Source organism: Pelodiscus sinensis, chromosome 6 (genome assembly GCF_049634645.1).
Source record: "Pelodiscus sinensis isolate JC-2024 chromosome 6, ASM4963464v1, whole genome shotgun sequence".
In the NCBI taxonomy this organism is placed as follows: domain Eukaryota; kingdom Metazoa; phylum Chordata; order Testudines; family Trionychidae; genus Pelodiscus; species Pelodiscus sinensis.
In genome coordinates, this window is record NC_134716.1 from 101,543,213 (window position 1) to 101,558,803 (window position 15,591).

The 15,591-nt window shown below is 41.4% G+C and overlaps 1 protein-coding gene across 1 annotated transcript in view; it reads right to left on the bottom strand.

Annotated features, from left to right (window-relative positions):
• Positions 1–3,552: 3,552 nt before the first annotated feature.
• The window catches only part of NNT (nicotinamide nucleotide transhydrogenase), an 85,667-nt gene continuing 73,628 nt past the window's right edge, over positions 3,553–15,591 (bottom strand). Inside the window, exons 20-22 of the mRNA XM_006139514.3 lie at positions 11,811–11,929; positions 8,293–8,408; positions 3,553–5,437 (exon numbers count right to left, since the gene is read on the bottom strand). Of these exons, the coding sequence (XP_006139576.1) occupies positions 5,288–5,437; positions 8,293–8,408; positions 11,811–11,929 (385 nt within the window). The 3' untranslated portion in view covers positions 3,553–5,287. The remainder of the gene's footprint in view (positions 5,438–8,292; positions 8,409–11,810; positions 11,930–15,591) is intronic.

Here is a 15,591-nt window from a genome sequence, read left to right on the forward strand (position 1 = left end):
TGGCCACTGTCAGAAGACAATGCCAGATGCCCCAGAGGGAATGAAAAGAACAGGAAATCATCAAGTAATGCCTCTCCTGTCACCCATTCCCAGCCTCTGAGGCTTTGTCTACACTGCACGGTTTTTTGCACAAGAAGCCTTTCGCGGAAGAGATCTTCTGCAAAAACTTCTTGTGCAAAAGCACATCCACACCTCAAAAGCGCATTGCAAAAGCTAAGTGCTTTTGTGCAAGAGAGCATCCACACTGCATGGTTGCTCTTGTGCAAGCAAACTCTGATTCACAGAGTAGCCATTAGAGCACCTGCGCTTTTTCTGATAGACTCTTTTTGCGCAAGAAACCACTGTGGAACATCCCCACATGCCTTTTTGCGCAAGAACTGTAGTGCAAAAAGAAGTTATTCCTCATGGGGAGAGGAATAACTCTACTGCCAAAAGCCCTCTGTTCTGTTGATTTACTGTTTGTCTGGTTTTTGTGCAAAACTGCACTTGAGGTATGGACGCTCTGCTGGTTTTTGCACAAAAACGACTGTTTTTGAACGAAAACCTTGTAGCCTGTCAGAGGCTAGGGACACCATTCCTACCCATCTTGGCTAATATAGCCACTGATGGACTTAACCTCTATGAACTTATGTAGTTTTTTCTAGAACCCTGTTAAAGTCCTGGTCTTCACAAACTCCTCTGGCAAGGAGTTCCACAGGCTAACCATGCACTGTGTGAAAAAAAATGTCCTTTTGTTTGTTTTGAACCTGCTACGTACTTATTTCATTTGGTGATCCCTTGGTCTTATGTTTAACAAATAACTTTTCCTTTTTCACTTTTTCCACACCAGTCATGATTTTATATACCTCTATCATATCCCCCATTAGTCTCTTCTTTTCTAAGATGAAAAGTATCAGTCTTTTTAAAACTCTCTTCATATGGAATCTATTCCAATCCCCTAATCATTTTGTTGCCCTTTTCTGAACTTTTCCAATGCCAATATATCTTTTTTGAGATAAGGCACCCACATCGGTATGCAGTATTCAAGATGTGGGCGTACCACGGTTTTAAGAGGAAATAAGATGTTCTCTGTCTTATTCTCTAGCCCTTTTTTAATGATTCCTAACAATTGGTTGCTTTTTTGATTTCTGCTTCACAGATTACTGCAAGTAATGTCTTGGGAGCAGCAACTCTTCAATTTTAAAATAATTTTGATTCCAAGTATAGTTTTTCAAAGAAAGATTTTAGGATAGGCACTACAGCAAAATATCTAGCTAGATATTTTTAGGAAATTGCATCTGTAAAAGTTTTAAACATAGCTACAATAGTGTGTTCTGCTTCTTTCAAACAACACTAAGAATCACATGAGAATCATCTGTAACCTAAATAATGTAATATTTATTTCCTCTGAGTGACAACAGAGCATCTGGAGTGTGTAAATCACTGCCATTTTAGTGGAGGAATTTTTTCACCATCCTACACCAATCTCAGTTGCTGGAACAATACCCAGGAAACTGGCAATTCCCATAAACTGAATATTTGGACCGCTCTGCTTAGATATACAAACCAGGGCTGCCCAACTTTCCTGATATTCAGCTGTTGAATGGAAATATTCTCCTGTGAGATTGAAAGATTGCTCAAAATACATGGCATTAGAGCATAAAGTTTATGATTACGTCATTACAAAATAAATCTGCAGGATTGGAAAAAGTGAATTGAAGCTTATAGTGGCTCTTTTGATGCTTTGAGTTTCCATCACTTTCCATCTCGGAAAGAATTGGAGTCCCACTATATTTTCCAGGTGAAAAAACTAATAGTTGATACAGCAGGACATAAGCTGTTCATTACATTATCTCATTTTACAAATACCAGAACAAAAACACAAGTTTAAATCCTGGTGAGACAGGCTAATATTTCATTAGGAATTCCTTTAAGAGCCACGTTGATATAATTTACACTCTGCTGTCACTACATAAAGGTTGAATACAAAATGCAAGTTGTTCTGTTGCAAAGTGCTTATATTCCAGAGAACTGGAGAGTACTTTACCAATTTATTCCTTCAAGTTATATACTAGGATCACTTACCCCTCACTGAAATGCAAGTCACTTCTAAAGTGAAGACAGTAACAACAGTCTGTCCACACAATTTAGGACAGAAAGTGAATGGAGCAGGAAGTGCAGAAAGGCATTTAGTTACTGAACTTGGAATGTGGCTTGGGATATGGTATTAACACAGTATACAAAATAAAGGACATTTTATTCACTACACAGGTGCAGGGACTCTTATAATTTAACCAAATTATGGCACCACAAAGGGCCCTGGCTCCAAGGTGGAGTAATCAGTCAAGAGGAAGTTACCTATTGAATTGAGAGCTCTGAGTGCTGCTCCTGATAGGATACCTCTAAGAGACAGTTAAGCTCTCACCACACTCACTTGGGAACAGCTTCTTTTTTTCCTGGGAAATGTCTCTAAGATGGGCTAAGGTAGATTGTGTAATTAATTAAGTAAATACATAGAAATCATCATCAGCTTGTATTTTAAACATATTCAAGCATAGAAATATCAAACTTATTATAGTACCAATGATCTAAGACAAATACTCACCCTCGGCTCAAAGGACTAATAGTGAATGATATACCGTATATTCCGGCGTACAAGACGACCTCTGATGTTAAAAAACATCCCCCCAAAATCGGGGGTCGTCTTGTACGCCGGATGCACCGCCGCCGGAGCCCCTCCGCGGCTTTGAAAGCCTCGGGGGAAGCCGGCAGGGGGGCATCCCAGGCGCGCATGGGCTGCCCCCCCGCCGGAGCCCCTCTGCGGCTTTGAAAGCCTCGGGGGAAGCCGGCGGCGGGGCATCCCAGGCGCGCATGGGCTGCCCCCCCGCCGGAGCCCCTCCGCGGCTTTGAAAGCCTCGGGGGAAGCCGGCGGCGGGGCATCCCAGGCGCGCATGGGCTGCCCCCCCGCCGGAGCCCCTCCGCGGCTTTGAAAGCCTCGGGGGAAGCCGGCGGCGGGGCATCCCAGGCGCGCATGGGATGCCCCCCCGCCGGCTTCCCCCGAGGCTTTCAAAGCCGCGGAGGGGCTCCGGCGGGGGGGGGGGGGGCAGCCCAGGCGCTCCTGGCGGCTTTGCTCCCGGTGCCTCTGGTCTGCTGGGGACCATCTCCAGCAGACCAGGGACACCGGGAGCAAAGGAGGCGGAGGGGCGCTGGGGTATAAGATGAAACCCTATCTTTTAATTAAAAAGATAGGGGGTCGTCTTATACACCCAGTCGCCCTATACGCCGGAAAATACGGGTACTAAAAACATAATTTTTCCTTTTAAGACCAAGAAGTTTAAAAACACTTAATTTTTATGCAAAATTTAATCAAGATCTTTTCAGCTCAAGCCTGGTAACTATCCATGATAAACAGAAACCTCCAAAGAGATTTTGTTACAAAGGGTAATCAAGCCAACCTGCTCTCCCTTCCATGTAATTTTGATGCTATAACTCCTGAAATGAAGGGTCAGCCTAGCAACCTTTTCAGGCCATTCTATACTGTAAAGGAGATGATCAATGATTATTGATAAAAACCACATTTCAAAGTTTTTTAATATTGCTCTTATATTTCATGATAAAACACAGTTCTGAAGTTAACACTTTCACCTCTGATCCATAACAAAATTCATTTTTCACTTCAAATACACAGGAAAAGGCATTTTAAGAAAATATTAATTTTTAGTTAGCAACATGCAAGCAGAAATATGTTGGACACTGCAGCCAATAATACTTAAATCAGACTTGGTCAAGAAAAAAAATTCCATGAATTCAAAATTGTCATCTATTTAAGTCCCTTTTCCCCTTTCTCAAGGAGCTTTTGTTTCTTTTTGCACAGACCCAACAAATGTAGCTAACACAACAATAATATTTAAGAAGCCATAGATATTGTATTCAAACATAGCTGCCCCAGTGTGTTAAGTTAGAATTACATGACTCAAGTATTCCTATGCTGCATAACAACATATTCATGCTTGTGTTAATTTTATTTTTCAATTATAAGAAAAACAGATTTCTAAAAAGACTGTTCCATTCATTATTAGATTTCTTGATATACTACCTGTTCAAAATGGGTTTTAAATTTATCCTTACATAAAAAGAGAGGTAGCTAAGTGGTAATATTTCTCATATGTTACTGAGTTATACAAGGTCCCAAAACATGATGTGATTTAAAAAAGTCAGTTTTATAAACAGTCAGGATGGATTAATTCTAAACTTCATAATAGTTTGTCTGCCCAGATATTAATGCTTTCTAAACACAAGTACAGCTATTTGTATCTAGCCTTTGTCACCACAGACAGCTGCTACATCATTGTACAAACATGATAAATTCATTTTATTAGGCAAATATTTGAGTTCCATTCAAGTACACTTAACGTAATAAAAATAAAATAGCACTATATGTCAAACTGATTTACTGTTTAGCTGTACTTATAATGAAGATTTAAATAGTGCTCTGAATTAGATTAAGGGAAAGTCAAATATTTAAAACATTGATTGTAAGATTGGCATAATTTTATGGTCCCCCAATGAGTTTATTCGTTTAAAAAAAATAGGATAAAGAAACTCTTGATTTTCATCTTTTCCAGCATCTTAAATATGTTGATTAAAAAAGTGCCTTTTTCTAGCATCACAAAAATGTTGATTAGGAATGCACCAAAATACATTTGAAGGTAACAAAATATAATTATATGCCAAAAGTAAATTGAAATTGAAATAGCCTGCAGCGGCCAAGATTTTGCAATGAGTTTGTGTTGGCAACCACTCCTACCAATGCAATCAATTCTGTAGGATTGGGATAATAGTATTCTCGGAAGTTAAAATAGCAACAACTGCAGGAGAATGAAGATATGAATCAGTTCATTTGCTGAGAAATATTTCAGCACTTTAGGAGCATAATGTTACATCATGTCATACTTGATAGTTTATAAAACAGGTCCATGCAAATCTACATTTCAATTAATATTACATAAGTGTATTCCAGGGGACAGGAAAACATTAATCTCAACTGGATTAATCTAATGATGGACTCATTCTGCTGAAATTATCCTAATTCATAGCATTCATAAAATTCTCAACAGAAACATAATTCAGGTTTTTCTATACACTTAGTAAAGTATTTATGTTTTTCAGATACCAAAATTACAAGTGCCAATTTGTGCACTTAGTTTTTTTCCCCCTTGTAACTTTTGCCTTACTTTTTGATGTACAAAATAATGGTGTTTTTGTTTTTTAAAGTAGCCAAATAGCTTTGATAGGCAATCATCAGTATTTACTTCTGATAGGACTCTCTGACTTTGGCCTGCAAGGCATCACAGGTCTTCTTGGCATCTCCTAAAAGCATAGCAGTATTGGGTTTGTAAAAGATTGGATTGTCCACAGCTGCATAACCGACACCCAAAGATCTCTTCATAACAATGACCTGCAAAGAGAAGAGGTTTATATTTTACATAGCACATATCAATCTTCTCCCTCTGTGTAGGAGATCTGAAAATAATCTTAATAGACAAAATGAAAACCAAAGGGATTTGATATTATGCCCCGTAATAGGTCACTTTACGGATGTCAATGGGAACATACTACTTGCAGACCAATGAACAGAGTAAATAGGTGGCCTCGAAATGATGATAAATCCTTAATGACTTCTTTGTTTCGGTCTTCACCAAGAAGCTAGATAATTTCATGGAGATTAGGTCCATAAAAGGCTATTAGCCAGGGGATAGAAATGGTGTCCCTGGCCTCTGTTTGTCAGAGGCTGGAGATGGATGACACGAGACAAATAGCTTGATCATTGTCTTAGGTCCACCCCCTTTGGGGCACCTGGTGATGGCCACTGTCGGCAGACAGGTTACTGGGCTAGATGGACCTTTGGTCTGACCCAGTACGGCCATTCTTATGTTCTTATGTAAGAAGTCTGAGGATGAAGGAATGCCTAACATAGTGAATCCTAGTAGGAAGGGGGTAGGTTTAGAAGATAAAATAAAAAAGAACAAAGTTAAAAATTACTTAGAAAAGTTAGAAGTCTGCAAGTCAGCAGGATGACATGTATCCTAGAATACTCAAGGAGCTGATAGAGGAGGTATCTCAGCCTTTAGCTATTATCTTTGAAAAATCATGGAAGACAGGAGAAATTCCAGAAGACTGGAAAAGGGCAAATATAGTGTCCATCTATAAAAAGGGAAATAAGAACAACCCAGGAAACTACTGACCAGTCAGTTTAACTTCTGTTCCAGGAAAGATAATGGAGCAAGTCATTAAGGAATTCATCTGTAAACACTTGGAAGATAATAAGGTGAGAGGTAACAGCCAGCATGAATTTGTAAAGAACAAATCCTGTCAAACCAAGTTGATAGCTTTCTTTGATAGAATAACAAGTCTTGTGGATAAGGGGGAAGCGGTGGACATGATATACCTACGCGTTAGTAAGGCATTTGATGTGGTCTCGCATGATCTTCTTATCAATAAACTAGGCAAATACAACTTACATGGGGCTACTATAAGATAGGTGGATAACTGGCTAGGTAACCATTCTCAGAGAGTAGTTATTAAAGTTTCACAATCCTGCAGGAAGGGCATAACAAGTGGGGTTCCACAGGGGTCTGTTTTGGGACTGGTTCTGTTCAATAGCTTCATCAACGATTTCGATATGGCCATAGAGAGCAGACTTATTAAGTTTGCAGATGATACCAAGCTGAGAGGCGTTGCAACTGCTTTGGAGGATAAGGTCATAATTCAAAATGATCTGGACAAAATTGAGAAATGGTCTGAGGTAAACAGGATGAAGTTTAAGAAAGACAAATGCAAAATACTCCGAAGGAACAATCAATCAGTCTCACACATACAGAATGGGAAGCAACTGTCTACGAACAAGTACTGCAGAAAGGCATCTAGGGATCATAGTGGACCACAAGCTAAATATCAGTCAACAGTGTGACACTGTTGCAAAAAAAGCAAACATGATTCTGGGATGCATTTACAGGTGTGTTGTGAGCAAGACACAAGAAGTCATTCTTCTGCTCTACTCTGCACTGATTAGGCCTCAAGTGGAGTATTGTGTCCAGTTCTGGGCACCACATTTCAAGAAAGCTGGAGAAGGTCCAGAGAAGAGCAACAAAAATGATTAAACATCTAGAGAACATGACCTATGAAGGAAGACTGAAAAAATTAAGCTTGTTTAGTTTGAAAGAGAAAACTGAGAGGTGATGGTTTTCAGGTATCTAAAAGGGTGTAACAAGGAGGGGAGAGAGAAATATTGTTTTCCTTGGCCTCTGAGGATAGGACAAGAAGCAATGGGCTTAAACTGTTTTGGACATTAGGAAAAACTTCCTGTCAGAGTGGTTAAACACTGGAATAAGTTGCCTAGGGAGGCTGTGGAATCTCCATCTCTGGGGACAAGTATCAGAGGGGTAGCTGTGTTAGTCTGAATCTGCATAAATGAGAAGTCCTGTGGCACCTTATAGACTAACAGATTTATTAGAGCATAAGCTTTCATGGGCAAAGACCCATTTCGTCAGATGCAAATATCTCTGGAGATATTTAACAGCAAGCTAGACAGACATCTAGATGGTACTGGGTCCAGCTGTGACAGCAGAGGACTGGACTCGATGACCTCTTGAGATCCCTTCCAGTTCTAGTGTTCTATGATTCTATGATTCCCAGGCAGGAAACACAGGTTTTATTCTCAGTTTCCAATGTATCTCTTGCATAGATCCTCAGAGCAGGAATGGCTTGCTTTAATCAAAAGCAAGACCAACACTTGACTAGTGTATTCAGAAGTAGAGTTTCCACAGTTAACTTGTATAAAGTTTTTTTAATTGGAACTTTGTGACCCAGTCATGCATGCTGTGGATATGAGACGCTACGTTAGGGGTGGGCAAAAGGGCCTCCACATTTAAAGTTTACTGTGCAGGAAAGAAGACATTTAATTAATTGGACAGTCTAATTCTTCTGAACTTTAAAAGAGGTCTGAAGTTACTAGCTGAAGATTTTAGTATTGCAAATATACTTGCCAAAAGAATGCTACTTTTTAGTCTTGTCAGGTGTAGCTATTAGCCTCACTGACCAGAGCACAGCAAAATGACTGTACTGCAATATTACTAATGCTCTGCAGTGCAGTTCTCAAATACAGAATATTTTGCTGTGCACAATTCAGTACAGGATGACAAAACTTTTTATACAAATACAAAAAGTAGGATAATCCTATTAGTACCTCCAAACAAACACTGTTTGAAGTAATAGTGGATAAGTCAAGTTGCTGCTACAATTTGTTTGCCATACCTGTTTTGACTTCCAAACTTCTAGAACTGGCATTCCAGCAATGATAGAGTTAGGATCTTCTTGAGCAGCTGAATTAACTGTATCATTAGCACCAATCACAAGGACCAGGTCAGTTTCTGCATCAAAAAATAAAAAGGAAAAAACAGAACGTGAAAAATCAGGAACCACAATACAGTAGTTACTGTGAACACTAAGTTGCATTATGGGAGCACTTAGAGTACCACTAGAGAGAGTACAGTGCCTTACACCATGGAGCTCCAATTAAGTCCCTGCCCTAAACAGATTACAATATACAGTAAAACTCCATTAGTCCGGCATCCAATGCTCCGGCACTCCTGATGATCTGGCACCATCAGGAACCCGGAAGTGCTGGGACAGCCAGACAGACTTCCCCCATTCAGCTGCTGCTGAAACTGACCAGCAGCTGAATCGGGGAAGCCGGGAGCAGAACAGCTGGGGTGCTGCCGGGTTGGTCTCGTAGCGCTGCCACTTGGGGACGCCTGGGGCAGAGCAGCTGGAGTGCTGCCGGGTTGGTCCTGCAGCGCAAAAGGATGGCGCTGCGGGACCAACCCGGCAGGACCCCAGCTGCTCTGCCCCAGGGGTCCCCAAGTCAGCCGCTGCTGAAACAGATCAGCGGCTGATTCCAGGAAGCCCGGGACAGAGCAGCTCTGTCCCAGGGCTTCCTGGAATCAGCCGCTGATCTGTTTCAGCAGCGGCTGACTTGGGGACCCCTGGGGCAGAGCAGCTGGGGTCCTGCCGGGTTGGTCCCGCAGCGCCACCCCTAGTCGCTGCGGGACCAACCCGGCAGCACCCCAGCTGCTCTATTGCAGGCATCCCCGATTCAGCTGCTGCTGAAACTGACCAGCAACGGCTGAATCAGGGACGCCTGGGGCAGAGCCGGACTATCGTAAGGAGGGGCTATGAGGGGCCTGGGGTGGTATCCCCTCCCACCCCACCCCAGATCCCTCATAGCCCCCCCTTCTGATAGTCCGGCATATCTGATAATCCGGCACCCCCTGGATCCTAAAGGTGCCGGATTATTGGAAGTTTACTGTAAATACACAAGACAGATAAAAAGCAAGAGGGGACACATGTAGGAAGTAGGGATGGAAAATCCCAGTTAGGTGGTTAACCAGTTAAAGTATTTTACGTGTTAACTGCAATGGGAGGACACTCTGGCCCAGCCAGGCTGGAGTGACCCCCCGCTCCCAACCATGGTGTGGTGGGCTCGGTTGGATTGGAGCAGTCCCCTGCTCACATCCCTGAGGGAGATGCTGCTCCAGCATAGCCAGGTTGAGCCTGCCAAACCATGCCGCAGGCAGGGGAGACTGCTCGGCTGATAACCAGTTACCCAGGCAAGCATGCCAGTAAGTGGCACGCTTACTGGTTAATCTTTTACATCCCTAGAAGGAAGAAGTGAAGTTTCTCATTCAACTGGTCAGTGGTAGAGCCAGGAATAAAACCCAACTATCCTGATTCCTGGATCCAGTAGGAATGCAAATGGTTAACCAGCACCCGCGGGGCTGGGAACCCCACAGTTAACCATGTAACTGGATATAATTTTGATCAGTTACAGTTAAATTTTTATATACATTTTTTACATCTCTAGGATCCAGAGGCTTTCCATTAGTTCATGTGCCTCCCTAAGTTAATTCATTTACATTCCGATAAAGTTTGACAAATTTAAAAACAAATTCCAGGATGTGAAGTCGTATTTGTCCCACAGAGCAATAGCCACTTAAAGTAATGGAGTAACTAGTAGCAAATACTTCCTATTGACCAGCACCTACAGGGGCAAAGAAGACATTCCCCATGCCCTTGGTTTCACAGATATTAGGTCTTCACAGCAGAGTACTGTATAGGTCAGAAAACCTGTGTACAATTTCAGGTTCTGGACAGGAGTATACTCTAGTGGTTAGAAATCATTTTGCCCATTCCCAGCATATCTCCATCTGTCCCTATTCCTTAACATACCCCTCTCAGGGTGCGTCTATACTGCACCCTAAACTCGAAATAAGATACGCAATTTGTACTACATAAATTGCGTATCTTATTTTGATTTTATTTCTAAATAGACTATTTTGAAATTTGGCACGTTTACATAGTGCCAGCTGTCAAAATAACACACTATTTCAAGACATCCCTTATCTCCTATGGAACGAGGTTTACAGGCATGCCAAGATAGTGCATCTGCTATAGTTCGCAATGACGGACACGTTCAAAAGAGGCAGGGTATCTATTTTGGGATACCTCTGGTAGTGTTACAGTGTAGATGTACTCTCAGCCTGTTACCTCTGCTCTTAAGTTCCCCACACTACACTCCTACTCATGCCAGTCAGTTTGTTCCCCTCTATTCTTGTAGCCAGGATAAGGGTGGGCAAGAACATCTCCTCTCTGCTTCTCAATTCTTTACCCTACTTCTATCTTCTCCATGCTCCCATGGCATCAGCAGGGGTAGCAGTGAAAATACACAAAGGAGAAGGGTGGGGAACTGCCCCCCATTTTAGTACTTGGTGCCAGAGCTAAGGGAAAGCCCTGCTCAACCCCTGCAGCCTTGGGTTGGAGCATGCTCAGTGCAGATGGAACGTCGCAGAATTTAGTTGCCAGTTTCTAGCAAACCTCTACTGAACATGTGCAAGGGCAATTCTCAGAGACTTCTATCTTGGCTAAATGTGTGTGAATGTTCATGAGACAATAAAAGGCACCTTTCTGACCCCAGTGAAGGAGTGGATAATAATTTTTGATGGAGGCCACGCCAAGAATTTGTAAGTGGTCAAGGTCTGCATTCTGTGATATTAATGGAGAAGTTGTAGAGTCTCAGATAGAGATTAGGTGCAGAAAGAAGGGAGCTCAGGGTAAGGGATTGGAATTCAGAAGATGATGTGGAGTCTGGGAGGGGTTTTGGGTGCAGGTTGCAGGGGGCATGTCCCCTTGGTAAGAAGGGGGAACTGCTACATCCTGCCCAGGCAGCTCCTATTGGCTGAAAACTAGCCAATGGGAGCTCTGAGTTTTACAGGAAGCAGGAGCAGAACACGAAGCTCGCCCTTCCTCCTCCTCCTCCCCCCAAAGTGCACAGAGATGCACATGGCCTTCGGAGCCTTCCATTTTGAGCAGCATGCAGGAGCAGGACAGACAGGGAGCCTGCCCAAGGCTCTCACTGGGCTGTGGGATGGTGGAAGGCACATCCCTTTTCCAAAACTTTTCTCTAACAATGTTCAGAAGCAGCTGAACTGTTTTTATTGAAACTTCTCAAAAGATTCAATCTGAATGGTTAACATTTTGTAAAACTGATAAAGCATCTTATAAAACAATCTTGCAGTAGAAAGCATTAAGCAGAGCTGAAAACAATGCCTGTTCTGAACATTACCAATTGTTATACACACGTGGTGGATATGCATGCACGCACATACACAGAGAGTCCATGCTACCATTTGGCTATATTTTCATTTGAAAACTAAACAAAAATAAATCACTGCAAGTTTTATATGCTAGCTAATAACGTAATTATGCTCTCTCACCTGGGAAGTCTTCATTGATTTCATCCATTTCCAGCACAATATCATATGGCACACCTGCTTCCGCTAGGAGCACATTCAGCTGACCAGGCATACGACCAGCCACAGGGTGAATACCAAACCTAATTTTAAAAAAATCAAAGAAGACACATCCATTACCAAATGTAGTCGGTTTAATTTCATACTTTAAAGACATGGCCAAGTGGGCTAGAGCACTAGCTAACACCTACAGAATTACTAAAAAATAATTTAATTCTCCAAAAACAAACCAAATGTATTTTCCAGTCTTTCCTGAGAACTTGAGAAACAGAGTGGAGGGGAAGAAGCTATAGACTATAAAGATATGTGAAATCACATAAAGCCACTATATTAAGATTTTAAATCACAACTCTTCAATTTCAAGGACCACAGATTAAATCCTTCAGAATACAGCTATATCAAGACCAAATTTATGTGTTGAAAACTACAAGCAAGGAAAGTCTGTAAATTTGCATCTTACCTTGAGACAAGATGGCCATTTTAAAGGTTAAAGAACCACTTTGAGGCATCCAGAACAAGATAAAAACTTTCCTATTCCAACAGATTTTATTAGAAATTGAGCAGATTTTAACATTTCCTTAATGAAACAAGCCTTTTTAGTTAGCTGAGCCACAAGGAAGCAGCCTTTGGAGATGATGTAGCCATGAGAATGACAGAGACACTCCTACTTTCAGCAAAGGAGGAGCTTATGGCAGAGGCTTTCAAGATAAGGGAAGGGGCTATCAGAAAATGCATCACTGGTGAACAAAATAGCAGCAGCACAGTAAATTTCTACAAGGCAACATTCTATTTCAACAGTGGTGGGTTTTTTGCAATTATTTTTAAAATGGCTTTTTCCTGCTCCTTTTGGGCTGACAATTCCTTTTGTCACCAATCCAAGAGGGGCATATATGCCAAACATTTGTGTCTACCTTCCAAACAATACTAGAAGAATTAAACACACATGATTGGCATATGTGTCTCATACTTTAAGAACAAGTCCATTGCTAACTCTAAGAACAGATGTTACGAAGGCTTCTTAGATTATCAAGCATTATAAGTGACACATAAGGTAAGGGATGTGGACCAGACTCAACAGCTCTCCTATGAAAAATAGAAGACAATTTGGGGTGTTCCATAACCAAAGGGTATCTTCCAACTTTTGCCAGAAGAATCTTCAAAGATAAGTTAGGGAGGGAATACTTTACTCTGTTAGTTACAAATAAAATATTTTCTTGCAAGAATTCAGACTAGAACAGTTTCCTTGAAGTGTGTTCCAATTATCTACGACTTCTAGATAAAATTATTTCAAATGTCTGGAAGATGGGAACCATTGAATTTATCAGGATAATGGAGTTACATAAATTACTCCCATGAATTGGGAAAAATAAACTGGAGGGTAGGAGTGGAAAAGATTGTACGCTCTACTTTATTTAATTCATGTAATGAACCCCAATGGGCCATTAGAAATCTGTTTTTAAGAAGCTTGTGTGAAGCTCTTTGCTTTTCAAAAAACATGACACTCTCCTTGGAACGAAAGAGGCCACTTCGTCTCATACCATGTATCCCTCAGATTTTACCATTAACAACAATTTTATTCCAATGAGACAACAAGAAGACTAAAATATGTCCTCTGTGTTTCACTTGATCTATTATGCTGTAAATTTCAGACAAAATAGGATACTTGGTGACAAGTTTGATGTACTTTGTTACAAATAACTATGTCAGACAGAATTATGACCATTTCATCTGGTAGTCATTAAAAGAAAAATGCAAGCAATTAAGGTCTTTACAGTAGGAACAGAAGTCTGATATCCTTTAGTGGTTATTTACTCTTCAAGAAAATAATAAATTCAAGTGCACGTTTTCAGAGTTTTTTCCTCCATTCAATACTTCACCGTATCAAAACTTTGATGTGGTCGATATAAGTTAGTAGAAAAATTTGTAAAGCTAACAAAGTCTTACTTAACATTTTACTTCTTCTCTTGCCTCTAACACACTTTCAGGTGACACCAGACGATACAGTTATAAGTATAGAAAGTTTCCCAGTACCTTAAATCTAGTAGTGCAGCAAAACTATAAATAATGTAGACCAGAATAGGAAATCTCTGCCACATATACTAATGACATCACAGGTCAAGTTTCAGTAGCCCAAAGGTTATTCCCAAACTGGACTTTAGCCAAGGTACCAGAGGCAATATCCACTCCTCTGGGTGAATAGTAGATGGGAATTTAGCCATAGAATGTTTAGTCAAGGCAAATGGTCAGGTCTTTCCCCCTGCCCCCACATCTCATCTAAATGACGGTCCCTCTACAGAATAGTTCCTCTCAATATCACTAAGACCACATCCAAAGGCAATAGCACGTCCTTCCTCCTACTTGATATTTCCAAAGATACTACAGAGAGATTTCTGAGTGGTGTGTAGCAAAGAGTCTCAAACACCTTTCCATACTGAGGACCTTTAATCATATAACAGATCATCTTATGGTCATTTCCTTCTAACACTACTAATCACAATCCAACATCTTCCCCAAAGAAGCAAGAGTGATCAGCACATGAAAGTAGTACTAGGACAAAATTCAGGAGATAGGTGCTAGCTTGCTTTAATATCAGGGGTAGGACTGCATAGCTGCATCTCCACCCCAATTTTTGATGCATGTCTCCTCAACAGGTACAGCTATTTACATTTTTCAGACCCAGCTTATCTCCTGGTCTGCAGCCTCTACTTCTCTAGTCTCTCCTGGCCACTTTGCAGGTAGATTATTTGTCCTATACATTTGCACACTTCAGTTTTGGAATCAGCAATTTTGATTACGATTAAATTTACACAAACATCTGCCATGAAGATAATTAAGTGACCTCAGATCCTGTACTGCAAGCCAGTGAATCAGAGGAATAAAGTAGTTCTGCTTGAAGACTGATGATTAAGCAACTGAAGCTTGCTAGAACAAGACTGTCTCTTTCCATAGTGCATGTTTCATCATTAAGATGGAATCAGCTCAAATATACAAAGTACAGTTTTGGAATCACAGCTGCAGAATGATTACTAATTTTAATACTGTGCAAATATAAAATTTAAAATGAGAATATGTTCAACTATCAATTATGAGGTAGTATTAAGGCACCTTTAATACCAGGTAATTAAAATTGCCTGTACAAACCAGAGACATCCTGAGATCATGTCTACACTAACCAGAAGATCATTGCTGCTGCGATCAATCTTCCAGAGTTTGATTTAGTAAGTCCAATTAAGACTCACTAAATCGAAGTGGGAGGGCACCCCCGCTGGCTGCCAGTACTCCCACTGTGAGGACGGCAGGGAAACATAAAACAAGGTATGTCGACTCCAGCTACGTAATGAACATAGCTGGAGTTGCGTATTTGGCTTTGATGTTCCCTATGAGCGTAGGTCTGGCCTGAATGATCATTCGACTTGGTGCTATTAGATGCCATGTCAAGATGCAAATATTGTTAACATAGGCACCAGGAAATAAGGGTATAGCAGATGCTGCAGAACCCCCAGATTTTGCACCTAGCTTCCCCACACATAGGGGTCAGGCCAGTTCCTCCAGGCCCAGATTCCAGCCTATAGGCCACCCCTGCAGTGTTCTGCCAGCCCCATACACTTTGCCAGCTCCCCAGGGTCCTGCCATCACGGGCTTTGCCAGCCCTTGGAGTCCTGTCACCTGCTGGCCCCACGGCCCTCAGGGTTCTGCTGCCCCCACAACCCCAGGATTTCTGACACCAGCCCAGAACTCTGGAGCT